This window comes from Anas platyrhynchos, chromosome 14, assembly GCF_047663525.1.
Source record: "Anas platyrhynchos isolate ZD024472 breed Pekin duck chromosome 14, IASCAAS_PekinDuck_T2T, whole genome shotgun sequence".
Lineage (NCBI taxonomy): Eukaryota > Metazoa > Chordata > Aves > Anseriformes > Anatidae > Anas > Anas platyrhynchos.
The window spans coordinates 1,287,454-1,300,804 of NC_092600.1; the positions used below are offsets into that span (position 1 = coordinate 1,287,454).

The 13,351-nt window shown below is 61.9% G+C and overlaps 1 protein-coding gene across 5 annotated transcripts in view; it reads right to left on the reverse strand.

Annotated features, from left to right (window-relative positions):
* Positions 1-13,351, reverse strand: part of ARHGAP26 (Rho GTPase activating protein 26) — a 120,603-nt gene that overhangs the window by 99,276 nt on the left and 7,976 nt on the right. For 4 of the 5 annotated variants that reach the window (XR_011803358.1, XM_027468470.3, XM_027468466.3 and 1 more), the window contains exons 2-7: positions 5,952-6,047; positions 5,214-5,275; positions 4,722-4,793; positions 3,245-3,346; positions 1,414-1,524; positions 531-635 (exon numbers count right to left, since the gene is read on the reverse strand). Coding sequence is in view for 4 of the 5 variants with exons in the window: in XM_027468470.3 (XP_027324271.1) it covers positions 531-635; positions 1,414-1,524; positions 3,245-3,346; positions 4,722-4,793; positions 5,214-5,275; positions 5,952-6,047 (548 nt within the window). In the remaining variant the exon portion in view is untranslated. The remainder of the gene's footprint in view (positions 1-530; positions 636-1,413; positions 1,525-3,244; positions 3,347-4,721; positions 4,794-5,213; positions 5,276-5,951; positions 6,048-13,351) is intronic. The other variant, XM_072023306.1, reaches the window with a different exon arrangement.

Consider the following 13,351-nt stretch of genomic DNA (forward strand, 5'->3'; position numbering starts at 1 on the left):
CAAATCCAAGCCTCAGGTGGCTACACCCTTTATGCAGATTCACACTTATGCAGAAAGTTACATGACTGCATTTTTATGGGACTGCTGGCAGGAGGACCCCGGCGCTGGGTCAGCACAGCCCTCACAGCAAATGGGACCAGCAGAGCCCATGAATAGATTATTTTTCCCTGGGCCTGGATTTAATCAAAAAGAAAAATATTACAGCAATTGGCAAGTCACTTGTATTGTAAGTTTTCTGAAAAAGTTGCTCCAAAATAACGAAACCACTCTGAGTCCTTCGTCAAAAAAGGATTTCTCTAACACAAGAGGGAAGCACAGCTCACTGCGGGGCCAGCACGCCAAACGCAGAGCCCTGCCCCTCAGGCTGTGCCTGTGGCATAGCACTATTTACCAAAAGGAACTTCCTTTCAGTAATGTGGTGAAACCCTTGGCTTCATGGCACGTACAAAAAAAAGAGCAGGCCTTCACTACGATCAGAGACGAGCGAGGTTTCTTGCCGGCCAGGCGGGCACAGCAGCACGGGCACTTACGTTCTGGATGCTGATGGTCAGCTCCGTCTTGAAATCGCTGAAATCCTTCGCAAGCTCGTAGCCATGGTGGTAGAAGGTAAAAAGCCCCTGCAGGAAGGCCAGCAGCTGCATTGGGGTAAAACGAATCGAGACCATCAGTCTTCCTCGGGGACTGCTGGGGCGAGCATCGCTGGCCCTTGGCCAGTGACAGCCACCCAGCAGCCCCACCAACCCCCTGCTGCAGTCAGTCCCACTGACCCCGCGATACCCAAATCCTCCTCCTCAGCCCCTGCACAACCACAAACCGAGCTCTGGGACAGCCAAACCCTGGAACTTCTGCTCCCAAACACAGACAAGCAAACCCCCCTGCCCAGGACCCCGCTCCCACCCCTGCCCCACGTCATTCACACTCTGCTGGGAGCCAGGAGGTGTCAGCAGAAGCTCCCCTGGCTGAGTTACTCTCCACCAGGAGGGAATTACTCCTTGCAAACAGCAGGGGAGGTTTTGCATTTCCTAGAGAAGCTCTAAACGGCCTAGAACTGAGCAAAGGCAGATCCCAGAAAACCCATTTTTAATCTCTGTCACTCCTGAGCACTTTTTCCCTTGTGAGCATTACAGTTCTCTCCAGACTCTATTTTTTTTCCCTGAGTCAAGCCTCTCCTTTTAGTTGCCAGCAGACCCCGCAGTCTGGTCCATTACAGCAGAGGTGTCTGCAGAACCAAACGCTCTGGGTGTGCATGGGGCCAAGCTCACGGCCCTGTGCCCAGCACCAAGGGGCTCACCCAAAGCACATCCCCTGCTGCCTCCCCCAGACCCCACGGGGGGCTGCAGAGCCCTGGCTCCGTGGTACCGCGTCCCCCAGGACCCCTCTGTGTGGGACGGGGAGGGCTGAGCGTTCACTTACAGGTTCCACGAACTCAAACATCTTCCTCTCCTGGACCTCCTGCACCTTGAAGACGTACTCCAGGGAGACTTCGTAGAAATGCTGCCGCACCAGGTCCACCTGGCTGTCTGCCTGCGAGCACCGGGGGGGTGAAAGAGGAAAAACAAAGTCAGTGCTGGCTGGGGGCACGGCCAGAGGACACCTGGGGCTAACGGGGACGGGGCCGTGCCGAACGCAGAGCCACCAGTCTGGGGCTGGACAGATGGCACAGAGATTAAATATAAACCTGAGGCACACGAGCAGGCTCCTTCAGCTGAAAAAAAAAGGGGGTTGATGACTCACGTCCTCACCTCCCCGACAGCTGGGTAGGAAAGCACGAGTGAGAAGTGAGAAAAAGGAGCAGCCGCCGCACACCCGAGTGCACAAGGAGGCTCCCTGCTGCCTGGAAAACCACACACAGGGCAGGGCAGGGGGCTGCCGGGGCCTCCAGCACACACCACAATGGGGTCACTGCTCAGAGCCACCCCAAACAACGCAACCCAGCCCGGGGCACGCTGCCCCAGGGACCCCTGGGGGCTACACACCCGGAGCCCTGCCCGATAAACGCCCGCCTGCACGCTCACAGCGCCCTGCTCCCCGTTTTCCCTGGGACACCGCTGTGAAATGGAGCATTTTCCCCATGACCTGCCACTTGTGCTGGGTGTCTGCGGTGCAGGGGCCGAGACGTTTAGCAAATCGAGCTCTGAAAAGCAGAAAATGTGATGCAATGAAGTAACTTTGCCAGGAGTTAAATGGCATGTTCGCCTCGGCGTGTTATTTAGCTGGTCAGCAGCCAAAGCAGCAGAGAATTCCCATGGTTTCCTCCTCTCCTGGCGTTCCTACAGCAGCTGCACATGTGGCCACTATCACCCTCCAGATGTGGACAGCAGGACGAGATTAGGAAATATAAAACACCCAATCACCCGGACACAAACCCTCATCCCTCAGCCGTCAGGGTATCTGATGAGGCTTCAGGCTGCTAATAAACGGCTGGGGTTGGCTTTCCTGAAACGTTTCCATCCCACCAGCGACTGCTCCGTGCACATCTGCAGGGGAAAAGCCCTCAGCTCCTGGCAGGCACCAGCTGGCCCCGGCCTTTGCAGCAAAAGCCTGAGTTAAAGTTTGGGGTGGAAAATACCAGCAGATGGCACCAGCAGCCAGCACTGCTGAGCACGCACCAGCAGCGGCATCCTGCACGGCACGGCACGGTATGGCATGGCACAGCATGGCATGGCACAGCATGGCATGGCATGGCACAGCATGGCATGGCACCACACCACCCCCTCCAAGGGCAGCTGGGGACACGCCAGCACCCTGCCCAAAACCAAGCCCTGCGGGGACCGGCCAGCCCTGGCAGCTGACGGAACGCCAGACGCGCAAGAAATGACTGAAAATTCAGCATTTACCAAGTAAGCAACAGCCTCACAAAGCAGTCTGGAAGCACTAAGCCCGGTCGCCCTTCTCACGAAGCTCAAAGCCAGCGCAGCCACTTCCAGGGAAGGGAAATGAAGACGCCCGTGATTTGCCGGGGCACACAGGGAGCCTGCAGCAGAACCAGCTCCCTTCTGCCGCGCTCTTTAATTACAAACTCTGTCCTTTTTGATTGCTATCCATTTTGGGATCTCTCTGACTTACTCACCAAAACAGCTCTGTCCCCTTTGATTAAAGGCAGAGGGGAAAACCTGCCACTCGCAGCCAACGTGAGGAAAAAAAAATAGTTTACAGCCAAGAAAGCCACTGCTGTACGCTGCTGAAAGCAATCAGAAAGCTCAACAGCCACTGGCAGACATGGAAAACCAGGGGTTGTGCTCACCTCCTGCAGCTGGGATTCCTTCTTCTTGGAAGACAAGTTCAAGTGCTTTTCTAGGACACCGCAGTACTTCTCGGTCTCCTTGTCGTATTTCTTTTTGGCATCCTACAAAACAGAGCAAACGGCGCGATGCTGCGCCCCAGGGCACCGTGCCAGCGGGAGGGGGCTCCATGGGACCCCTTCCACACGGGACCCCCGGCTGGGAGCTGCCTACCCTCTGCTCAGCCCATCCAGCATCCAGGGGGCTGGGCACAGGTAAACGCCAGGGATTTGGGGCCAGGCGAGGCCCCGCTGGCTGGCAGGGCAGCCAGGGAGGTGACCCCAGTGCCAGGGCCCTGCTCGCTTCCCATCCCCGGGCAGCGGCTCACGCCGGGTGTCATCGGCAGGACACCGAGACTCGGCTGGTTGTGGGAGGCAGATGTCAGCCCAGCCCTGGCACTGGGAAAAGCCCGTGCGAGGCAAGGCAGCTGGGGTTATTTTAAGTTTGTTCTAAAAAGCGATAGCAGCCCTGCGGCCACACCCAGGGCAGGCAGGCTTTGAAGAGCCCAAATTGGAGGGCGAACGGAGGCAGCGGCCGCGCAGCAGCTCCCGCAGAGCAGCTCCCTTGCCCTGCGCCTGCTCCTTGCTTCCTACCAGGCTGGGCTCAGCCCAGCACCTGCTCTGGCAAACTCTGACCCCAATCAGCACCAGGAGACGAGGCTGAGGGTCAGGCCAAAAAAAGGGTGCTGTGCGAGGCCACCCAGCCACGGGGGATTCAACCGGTGCCCCCAGGGTGGCTCGCACCGAGCCCCTGCCCACAGCCAGGCAGCAGAGGTGCCCCTGGGCTCCCTCCCCGACACCTCCAGCCTGGGCCCAGCCTCATCTCGCTGCCTCCAGATGTGGATCTTCTGCAGGATCCCTTTTTTTCCTTTTTTTTTTCCTTTTTTTTTTTTTTTTTCCCAGCTGCATAAACCAATCGGATCGGCCTTGGGACAGGGCACTCTGCTGCCATGCGAACACTGCCCCAGCCCGCTGGCACGTGCTTCTGGCAGGCAGCAGCAGGTTGTTATAACAACAGCAGAGCCACAGGCAGCGTCTGTAATTCCAGAACAAAGGCAGGAAAGAAAGGCCGGCAGGGACAGCCTGTCCCACAGCAGCCTCAGACACACGGGTGTGTTCCCGGGTTCACCCGGGCTGCCAGAAGCCACCCAGATCTGCAGCGAGCCGGGAAGGAGGGAGCACGGAGCTGAAGGGTTCAGGGACCTGCGAGCTCATCTCACAGAACGCAAATTCTGGTGCGGAGGAAGAAAAAAATCACTGAAACTGGGACGTGATTTTTGGCCCACGGCTCATGTCGGTGCATGACTTGGCTGCAGGTGGACTGGGAAGCACCGAGGCACCTGCACAGGGGCTGGGCTGTCCCTGAGCACCCCGAGCTGTGCCTCTGAGCCCCGGCACAGGCTCACAGCCGAGGCCGTGACTCGATGCAGGAGCCACCCACCTTAGCGGCGCCGATCTGCTCCTTGCGGAACTTCTCCAGCGGCGTGATCAGCACCTCGCTGGCGTTCTCGATCTGCCGGGCACACACGGGGAAGAGTCACCCGCAGCTCCCCAGGCACACCGTGCGCTCAGCCCCGTGCCCAACACCCCTGCTCCTTCCCTGCGGGCACACCGCTGCCACTGGTCTCTGCTGGGCCAAGGACCACCCCCCACAGCCCCCTGTGCCTCGTCCTCCCCCCGCACACCCAACTGGGCTCCAGCAGGGATGCTGCGCAGCGTGCCCCAGCCCTGCTCTTCACCCCAGCGCACCCTGGCAGCTCCCTCCCTCTGCCCCAGCAGTGCCGTGGGTTAGGGAAGGGGCCTGGAGCCGCTGTGCCCTCAGCACCACCTCGGGCACGGTGCCATGGACATCACACCGCTGACCGGAGCTGAGCCCCCCTGCAGCAGCAGTGCCACCACCCTGCGGGGAGCTGCCCCCCTCTCGGGGCCGTACCATGCGCATCCGCTCGTCCTCCAGGTTCCGCAGCACCGTGGCAAACTCCTGCAGGGACTTGGCTGCAAGGGACACACCAAGAGGTTCAGCATGTAGCAGCGCTTTCTTTTTTAACTCCGAGCATCCGAGTAGCTATAGCAACACATCTCCAGCGCTCGCCGCCTCCCAGGCTGGCTCTGGCTGCCCACCAGCTCCGTGGCAGCACGAACCCTGCCGTGCTGGCCGCTGTGGGGACCTGGGAGCAAGGGGCCTGCCCTCAAACCTCGGGGGAAATAACGCCCAAAGCAGCTGCTCAGCCTGGGGGTGCCTTCCCAGTGAGCGCACTGCGTTCACTTGACTCCCAGCCCTGCTCAGATGGAAAAGCTGAGCTTTAGGGCTGATTTGTGCCTGGTCTCAGCACATTCTCCCTGCTGGCTGCAGACCTCACGCACAATGAGCTCTGGGAAGCGCAGCCTGGGCAGCCACGGGGTAGCTCGGAGCGCAGGGGATGAAGTTTCCCCGTGCTCAGCCCAGCCCAGGCTGCGCAGCATCACCCGCCCTTGGCTGCTCGCGCATGGCCATGCAGGGGCTGCAGCCACCAAGGCCGGGGCTGCCCCTCTCCTGCAGGTCCCAGCAGGGCAGGTCCCAGCTGCAATCCCGGCTCCCTGGGTGTCCCGCTGCATTCCCACCCCCTGCACTGCCCAGCCCGAGGGGTTTGCAGCACACCGAGGCTCCCCACGCAGCGGCGCCCACCCTCACCTATGCAGATCTCATCGTCCGTCTCCGCGTCGCCGATGCAGTTGAATTTGAACTCGTTGAGGGAGTCGGCAAACTTGCGCTTGGCTGAGGAGAGATCTGCCAGGAGACAGCAGGAGAGGGGACATGTGGGTGTCAGCCCAGGAACAAGCCCACCGACGGCATGGCCCAGGTGGGCACGGGGTCCCAGCCAGCAACCCCTGGGGGGACCCATTTGGGGAGGTCCCTTCCTGCCCCGCACACCCCCGGGATGGGCTCTGGGGTTCCCAGCCAGCACCCCCCAAACATGCCACGGGAGAGGCAGCCCCAGCTTCTCGCCGTGACAGCCTCGGGGGGTCCAAGCCCAGCGCCCCGGGGTGAACACAGCGGGTGACACAGCCCACGGCACAGCCGGGTGGTGGCACCGCTGCCCCCAGGCCCTGTCTGTGGGCGTTCCAGCAGAGGTTGATTGCTTTACGAGGCACAGACTCTCCGAGAGCTGAATCCTATTAAGTTATTACTTCAGTGACCTGAGCGGATCCAGGCCTGGCTTCCCGAAGCAGCCCCATAGCCCTGCGCACGCACGCGGCCCCGGGCACCGCGGGGCTGCCAGCTCTGCGGGGAGCTCGAAGCGCAGCAGGGCAGAGCCTCCGGGCACACTGACAGCATTAGGATGCTGGCCTGATAAATCCCCTGGGCATTTCTGCGCTCAGCGTCCCCAAAATTCAGCCAGCTTTTCCCTTCCCAAACACCACTGGAAAACATGTGTGTATGTAAGGACCGCGTCCCCCTCAGGCAGCCGCTGCCAGAAGGGAACCGAGGCAGAACTGGAGCATTTTGCATTCCCTGGGGGATAAGGGACCTTAAAGCTTTCTCCGAGCGTTAAAGCTGCTTTCCCGGTGCAGCCCACGAGCAAAGCTGCGCCCGGCTGCCCGCACACAGCTCCTGAGGCAGCAGCAAAACCGAAATGCCAGCAGGGAGAGGGCCAGGCAGCAGCAGGGGCTCGGCTGCTCGGGGACCCCCAGGAGTTACCAAGGGCAGCACCAGCACAGCCCCCCCACACCTCCACTCACACCCCCCCCAGCCCCTTCCCTCGGCAGCTCGGGGGCTTCACCCTGGTCCCCAGGAGCCCCGCAGCCTCCTGTGGAATGGCAACAGAGCGGACGTTAATGAGATGACGTTAATGACTCAAGGAGCCACTTCCTCCCCACCAGCTCCGCGTTGACCCCGGGCCACCCGGCCGGGCTCACAGACTCCCAGCCCCAGCAGCTGCCTGGGCAGGGGCACCCCAAGCCTGGAAGGTTTTCGGAGTGATGGCCCCCAGCACGTATACATAGAGGGAGGGGAGGCTGAAGGGGAAGGAGATAACTCCCAGCGCGGTGGTGATAAAGGGAAATCGCTCCCAGCTGCTCGCTGAGTGACACCACCAATTCACAGGGTGCTGCAGCAGCTAAAATTAGCGGCAGGCTGGGCCAGGAAAGCAGATGGGCAGCACAGGGGGGCCCAGTCCCCGTTAGCCCATCACATCCTCGCATCCCACTGCCCGTCAGTGTTTTAGGGAACCCCCTCGGCAGGAGGACAAGCCCTAAGCGCACCGCGAGGGACGGCGTGTGGGGAAGGGCAGGGCAGGGCAGGGTGCTCGCCCCCACGCAGAGCTCACTGACAGACACTCGCCTCCCCCCGGGCTGTGGGTGAGCAAACAAAATCCTGCAAAGGCTCGGGAGGAACTTCTGCTTTCCCTCGTGCATCACCACGCAGCTCCCCACGCGCGTGAGTCAAAGCCGCGCTGCGCGAGTTCTGCTTCCAGCTCCTGGCTGGCTGCACCACCCGGCCACAAAATCACGCAAAAACACCACGAAGCCAGAAAAATCCTGCTGCCTGAGCAGCACGGCTGGCCTGGGGCCTGGGCACCACCAGATGGTGGTCCCTGCATGGCCGGGGCCGTTCCCCACCAGCTCTGGAAGCTGCGTGGTGGCCGAGCACCCGCAGGGTCCCCTGGCAGCGCAGCCAGGAGCTGTGCACCCTGCAGAGCCCCCAAGGTGCCCATGGCCACGGGAGCCAGCCCTGCCTCCATGCCCCAACACTACCTGTGTCTGGGGAGGGGGAGGCACCCACGGGCTGAGCAGCACCGACCCCAAATCCCTCTCACCTGCAGGTAATGGGTGCAGCCGGGGCTCGCCTGCCCTCGCCACACCAGGCAGGGAAGGCGCCCGCGTGCCGATGCGGGTCAGTGCGCTCACCCTCCCGGTGCTAAAACAACGGCCAACTCTGCAGTCATTGGGTTTCCGTGCTGTTCCTGCCTGTCCTCCCCTCTGCTCTGGTGCCCCACGCTCTCCCTCACCTGCTGCGTTCCCCCTCTCCATCCCCACCCGGTGCTGCAGGCGGTGCCGTGCTGTGCCATGCCCCGAGGCGCCCCGCTCCCCGCACCCGTTTCGGGAGGAGGATCCCTTTCGGAAAGTCAATCTGACAGAAAGCAGGCACAAGCATGAGCACGGCATGCCAGAGGTCCAGCTGCGTAACCACGGCAACGAGCAATCTAAATAAAATGCCCTTTTAAAAGTGATGTATGGGCTCGTTACTGCAATATAGGGTTACCAGCTCAAACATTTACGGGAACAGCTACAGTAGCGCTCCCCTTCCTGAGAACTCTGCCCTTCCTGGAGGAGGGTTACGACTCAGACAGGGTGCCAAAAGGGAGAAAGCTGCAGGCAGCTGGGGACGAGGGACGGGGAAGGAGCGGGCGGTGACACCACCACACACCCCGCTGCCCAGGCAGGGCGTGAGAGCAGCGGCGAGCTCCAGCGCTGGGGCGAGAGCCTGCGGGTACCAGGAGCTACACGTGGGGCCCCCGGTGGGACACTGATCGGGGAGGCTGAACCACAGCCACAGCCCCACGCACGGCTCACGTGCTGCTCCGAGTCCCTTGCGTAACCTCGAGCTGAACCACAGCCAGCTCCCGGCGGCGTTCACCCACGGGGTGAGCTCCCCTGCGCTGCCTGCGCGCCCGGGTCCCAGCAGCAAGGCTGCCGGTGTCCTTCGAGGCAAACTGCTCAGGTCAGGTAACGAGCAGCAGAGCTCACACCCGTCTGCACTGCCTCACGGCTCCAGGACCCAGGCTCCTTCCAAAATTCACGAGGACCAAGAGGACAGCAGCCCGCAGCCCCTCTCCGGCCTGGCGTCCCCGTGCCCCTCACGCCCACTCTCCCCTTCAGCCCTCCCCGAAGTCACCTCCTGGCCCCGAGCACTCGGCTGCATCATCCTTCTGGGAAGCAGCTTCTGTAACCGCAAGGGGACTGAAGTGTTTGGTTTTGAAGCCCTTCCCAAAGACATTTGGAAGCGCTGCAGAAGGCCGGCCCCACAACCAAGGCGCTTTGGTTTCGTAACCCTGTCCGTGCGCACCCTCCCGGCGCGAGGAAAGCCCCGTCCCGGGCACGGCCCCACTGCTCCGTGCCCTGCAGAGCTGGCACCCCCTGGCACATCGCCCTCGGGGCAGCGGGGCGTCCCAAAGGGGCACCACAGGCAGGTGAAGGGACCAAAGGTGCCGAGGGAAACTGGGGATTTTGGGGTGGATCTGGCAGGGCACGGGGACGCAGGAGGCCGGCCGCACGCTGCGCCACAGGTTCAGCGCCCATCCCCTGAAACACTCTGTTCTCACCCAGAGCGGGGTTTCTACACTTCCTGTGAAGAAACTTGCTTAATAATCTATATTTAAAGCTGAATTGGACAACAGGAACCGCGACGCCTGCCCCTTCCTTCCCCCGCCGCAGGGAGCAGCGGGCTCGTCCGGCTGGGCCAGGCCCTCAGCAGGGACCGGGGGGTCCCCAGCAGCCCAGGAGCTGCTTCCAGCCCCCTGCCCCCTGCCCTGCTGTCACCGCCACGAGGAGCATCCCTCGCCCTGCCACGCACATCCCTCACCCCACGGTACAGGGGCACCGTGTGCCTGCTCCCCGTGCCCGCACCCAGCCCGCTCGCTGGCGTCGCAGCGCTCGCTTCTGACAGCCCCAAAGGCTCCCCCCCTGACACATCCCTTACAGCTTCCCAGAAATAAAAGGGAATTGCTCCTGCTTTACGATCAATCCACCTTCTGGTTTTAAAAACCGCCTGGGCACAAGCCCCACACGGGCACCCCTGTGAAAGCCGGGGGTCCGGGCGCTTTGGGGCTGCCCCTCACGGCCCTACAGGGGGAGGAGAGGGCTGAGGGCAGGCGTGCAGCTCGCAGTAAAGGCAGGCTGACCCCACAAACAGCCCCCTGCTGCAGCCACCGGGTCTGGCCGAGCTGTTTAAGCTGCGTGGAGGCCCCGCTGCAGCTCCCAGCCTCTGCAGCCCTTCCCTCTGCTCGGGGCCGTGCGAGCGCAGCAGCTGGGACACGTAACGGGGGAGCCCGTGACGGGCTTCTTGGGACATCTCGAGAGCAGTTCCCTTGGCAAGGAGGCTGAAGGCATCGCCAGGAATTGACCCCGCACTGACTGGGAGTCAGGAGCCAGGAGGCAGAGGCCAGGCATCGAGCCCCGGCTTTATTCACACCCCTGCAACCAGCCTGGAGGGAAGGCACCCAAAGGCACACACGGACCTGTCCAAAACGCATCGGATCAGCAGAGCCCAGTGGCGTCCCCATGGGCCACAGCCCCTCGGTGCCAAGAGCAGAGACGTGGGCAGTTTGGATGTGCCAAGCCCCAAAAAACCCAGCGCCCTGTCCCCGGCAGCAGGGAGGTTTCAGAACGAGGAGGAGCTGCCACGGCTCCTGCTCAGCCCCGAGCGGCCGAGCACGCCGCGCTGCTCTGCAGCCCATGCATCATCATATGCCTCGCTTCACACACTCAGAGTGGATTCATACGGCAAAATGTTTGCCACAAGGACAGAGCACCCATTGTGGGATGAATGGGACCATTGACCGGGCTCAAATAGCAGATCAGATTTGAGTAACACGCTGAAGACATGAATTATTTTCATGGTATTTTAAGAGATAAAAGTTCTGCGCTTCGTGAAAAACAAAGTCAGCCTTTGGCAGGCCCGCCTGGTTGCACAGCTAAAATTATTCCCCGCTCCCCCCCCCGAGCCAGCACCCCGGCCACGTCAGCGCCCACCCCCAAATCCCTGACGCTGCGGGAGCGCTGCCAGGCCGGGATGCTTGGCACAGAGACACCCAATGAACGGCACCGAGGATCCAGGAGGGATGAAGCCAGGAGGACGTCAGGGCTCCAGGCAATGTTGCCGGAGCTCCGGGAAGGTGAGGGAGGTGTCCTTGGAGCACGGGGACAGCAGGTCCTGGGCTGCCGTGGGACGGGGAGCCCCGTGGGAAGCTGAGTTTGAAGCTGGGTTTGAGGAGACTGATCGGTAGTCGGAGCCCTCTTCCTTGCCCCGAAGTACCTGTGCCTTTTCTGAACTCCACCAGCCCGAACCTTCTGCAGTTTTGGGGCATTTTGGCCTGGTCCAGCCCCTGTGCTCGCCATGCTCCGGGCACGGATCTGACCACAGCTCTCCGCCCTTCCTGTGCAGCTTTTCTTAGCGCTTGTCCGTGCACTTCCCATCACATCGACATCACTGCAGCAGCTCTGGTGACACAGATTTTGTCCCTCGGTGGCCGAGGTGCCATCGGAGCCACAGCACACACACAGGGAAGCCAGGATAGCCGGGGTGGTCGCTGAGCTGGTCCCTGGGGGCCCCGGCATGAAGGGGCACTGCTCCGAGGCTTCCATCCATGCAGAAATTTACCTCTCAGAAATCTGCAATAATCCCTTCACGAATACATTTTAACACTTTGCGTCATCTGGGATCTCTTTGGAAGTCACTCCTGGGATGCAAACTGCACTTGTCAGGATGATCCTCGCCACGGAGCTGCCAAAGCCTGGTGGCCGGGGAGGGAGGCACAGCTCCATGCAGCCCGGGAGCTTCGGGGCTGAGCAGTCACAGGCTCCACAAACCGCAGGGGATTTTCCAAAGCAAGCCACGCAGAGCGCACACCGCTCCCAGGGCACAGCTCGGCACTACCCTGCCTCTGCATTAAGGAGGTTGTTTAGGGGGGAAGCGAGGCACGTAATGGGCTCCACAAACACCCGGTTCAGAGGCCCGGGAGCAGAAAGGACAGAGGTGACGCGGGGCAGGGGTGAGGGAAAGCAGCAGAAAACCAGACAGCTTGAGCAACGCCAGAGCAGGCTGCAAGAGCTGCGCGCTGCTGCCAGCCACCTCCTGACGGTCAGCTCGGGGAAGCAGCAGGCAAAGCCAGGATGAAGCGATGCAAACGGCCCCAAAAGGGCTCTGTGGGCACCCAGGAAGAGAAGGAGCTGGAAGCAGGGTCCGGCACTGCAACGTCCTCGGGCTGAGCGGCCCCGTGACGTGGGGTCTCCACCAGGAGGGGACGAGCACAGCCACGGCACAGCAGCAGGAGCCCACGCACCCGCTGGTGCTGTGCTCTGGGAAAGCAGCCCAGTGCTCCTGCTGCTTGTAGGACGGGGTGGCCGCATGGGGACCCCCCAGCAGCACTGTCCCAAGGGCTGGTGCCCACAAAGTGCCGGGGTCGTGCAAGGTGCGGGGCCACCCCGGCCACCGCGCGGCTCGCGTGCGCGGCAGTGAGACCAAGCAGAGCACATCGCTGCACTTCCCCACCCAGCTACCACGGCTGGCACCCTGCCCTGTGTTTATTTTCGTTCACATCCTGGTGTTGTTTTATAGCAGAACTCCCCCCAGGCCCCTCCTAACCTATAATCCCCTCGGTAAGTGGCTGCTGGCAGCGAGGCGGGCGCGGGGCTGAGCGCGCTGGGCTCCGAGGGGAGGGCGCGCAGGTGGGGGCAGAGGAGGATTGGGAAGAAAACCAAACACAAGCGTCCAGCACACCCAGCACAGGGGAGGATACATCAAAACGGCAAAGGCGGGTGACAGCTCAAGTGCCTGGAGAATTCGGGGGAGCGGCAGGGAAATGGAAAACCACCGCCCCGTGGCACACCCCGAGGCAGCCGCCCGACAGACCCCGTGGGGGCCAACGGCACCAGCAGGGTCAGCAAAGGCATTTGGGACCAGCGCTGCTGCGAGGACAGCAACACGGACAGAGAGTGGCCACCGTGTCATTCCTGCTGGCTGGCTGGCAGCCCGAAACTATGAAAGACATTTCGAGCTCGTGCCAGCAGCGGGGGGTTCGAGGGCTGCGCCTCCCCCTGCCTGCGGGACGCCCCTGCCCTGCTGCCCCCACACCCGCAGCCACCCCTGCGCCCTCTCCACCGGCTTTCCCCACACGTCCCCAGCCGCTGCAGCGCCTGCTTTGGGCCTCTGAGCTCCTCCGTAATTACAATTCCCCCTCCGAGCCCTTTCTGCTTCTCCCCTCTCCTTAAAACCTGGAAGGATGACCTACAGGAACAGCGCAGGTTACTCTGCCCTCATTGCCACAATAATTCATTGGCTGGAGCCTGGAATCACATTTCATTAGAATAAAA